At 57.6% G+C, this 1,933-nt stretch overlaps 1 protein-coding gene across 1 annotated transcript in view; it reads right to left on the bottom strand.

Annotated features, from left to right (window-relative positions):
• Nucleotides 1-5: 5 nt before the first annotated feature.
• The window catches only part of PCDH7 (protocadherin 7), a gene marked incomplete at both ends in the record, with an annotated part of 2,317 nt that continues 389 nt past the window's right edge, over nt 6-1,933 (bottom strand). The window contains one exon of the mRNA XM_010138572.1: nt 6-1,929. Coding sequence (XP_010136874.1) covers nt 6-1,929 — 1,924 coding nt within the window. The remainder of the gene's footprint in view (nt 1,930-1,933) is intronic.

Raw genomic sequence — 1,933 nt, forward strand, 5'->3', positions numbered from 1 at the left:
CCGCCGTTGACCGAGCGGTACCGCCCCATACTGGGGCTGTCCGAGAGCTTCTCATTTACGCTGTCATAGCGCTGACCATTGGGCTTGGATGCCTCGACAGTGACAATGCTGCTGTAGAGGGGCTGCTTGCCCTTCTTGCCTTTCTTGTCCTTCTTGGGCTTCTTGGCCTTGTCATGCTGCTGCGGGGTGAAGAAATCCTCGTGGTCCTTCTTGCCAGCCTCATATCCATGTTTGCCCTTGGAGCGGCAGTAGCGGGCCATGACCACCACCAGGATGAGGAGGATGACAGTCATGATACCTGCCACCACACCAATTACTATACTAAGCCTCTGCTTGCTCAGCTCATAGCTGGGATCACCAGCAATGTCCTGGGCCAGGGGTGTGTGGAGGCTGCGGGCCACCTGGCTCTCTACCACAGTGGCATTGGACAGGCTCTCGTTGACAAAGACATGGAGCAGTGCAGTTGTGGACTGGGGGGGCTGCCCGCTGTCATTCACCTGCACCACGAGGCGGTGCAGGCCATAGTGCTTGGGGGCCAGCTTGCCCACCAGCGACACTACGCCACTGGCTGGGTCAATCTCAAAGAGTTTGAAGGGGTTGCCCCCGATGATGCTGTAGTTGAGGTCAGCATTGAGACCAGTGTCAGCATCAGTGGCCACCACCGTGGCCACCACAGTGCGCATGTTGCTAGAGGGTGGCAGCACGGTGTAAGAGCTGTTGCTGGGGAAGGTGACTGTGGGAGCATTGTCGTTCTCATCCATCACAAAGAGGGACACGGTAGCGGTGGCAGAGTGTGGTGGCTCACCTCCATCCACTGCCTTCACCTTAAATGTGTAACTGGTTTGCTGTTCCCGGTCAAATGAGACAGTGGAGAAAATGGTTCCAGTGTCATTCTCTATGGAGAAGATGCCAGCTGTCTGGTCATGGTCGCTGGGCTGGATGGAGAGGCTGAGCTCAGCATTGCGGCCCTTGTCAAAGTCCATCACAGTCACCATGCCCACGGGGCTGTTGGGCTGCAAGTTCTCTTTCACGTAAAAAGTGAACACATCCTGCATGAAGCGCGGCTCATTGTCATTGCGATCTGCCACCCGTACCACCACTGTGGTGGACCCCTGCAGTGATGGCACGCCCTTGTCCCGGGCCGTCACCTGAAACTCATAGGTGTCACGTTGCTCACGGTCCAACACCGCCTGTACTGACACATCCCCAGAGTCAGGGTCAATGCTGAAGATGCCTCCTGGTGCCTCTGACGAGAGGGGCGGTGCCTCCAAGGAGTAGGTGATCTCAGCATTCTTGCCACTGTCTGCATCCGTGGCGACCACCGTGGCCACCCTCTCACCAGGCAAGTTGTTCTCTGGGAAGGAGACCTCCAGCACAGCCTGGCTGAACACCGGAGGGTTGTCATTAGTGTCCCCGACCCGTACCAGCAAGGAGTTGTTGCTGGACAAGCTGGGGCTGCCTGAGTCCACAGCCACTATCACCACGTTGTAGTCACGGACAGCTTCATAGTCCAGAGGGGCTGAGGTGTGGAGGAAATACTTGCGCTTATTCTGCGGCTCCCCTTCACCTTCACTGGCAGGCTTGAGCTGGAAAGGCACATCACCCACCACAGTGCAGGTCACCACACCATTTTCACCTTGGTCTCGGTCTGACACCTGCACCAGGGCAATTGGGGTATCCACCAGCACATCCTCGGCTACGCTAGCCACCCCATCCCGGAGTGGAATGCGCCCTATTTTCCTGATGTCAATGCTAGGCACATTGTCATTCTCGTCACGGATGTTCAGCACAACCGTGGCCTTGTCTGTCTTTGGGGGCTGGCCCCGGTCTCGGGCCATGACAGTGAAGCGAAGTTGGTTCACCTCTTCCCGGTCGATGCGGTGCAAGACACTGAGCCAGCCCGAGGTCTCATCCAGCCGCAGCAGGCGCCTGA

The sequence above is a fragment of the Buceros rhinoceros genome, unplaced genomic scaffold (assembly GCF_000710305.1).
Source record: "Buceros rhinoceros silvestris isolate BGI_N320 unplaced genomic scaffold, ASM71030v1 scaffold27436, whole genome shotgun sequence".
Classification (NCBI taxonomy): domain Eukaryota; kingdom Metazoa; phylum Chordata; class Aves; order Bucerotiformes; family Bucerotidae; genus Buceros; species Buceros rhinoceros.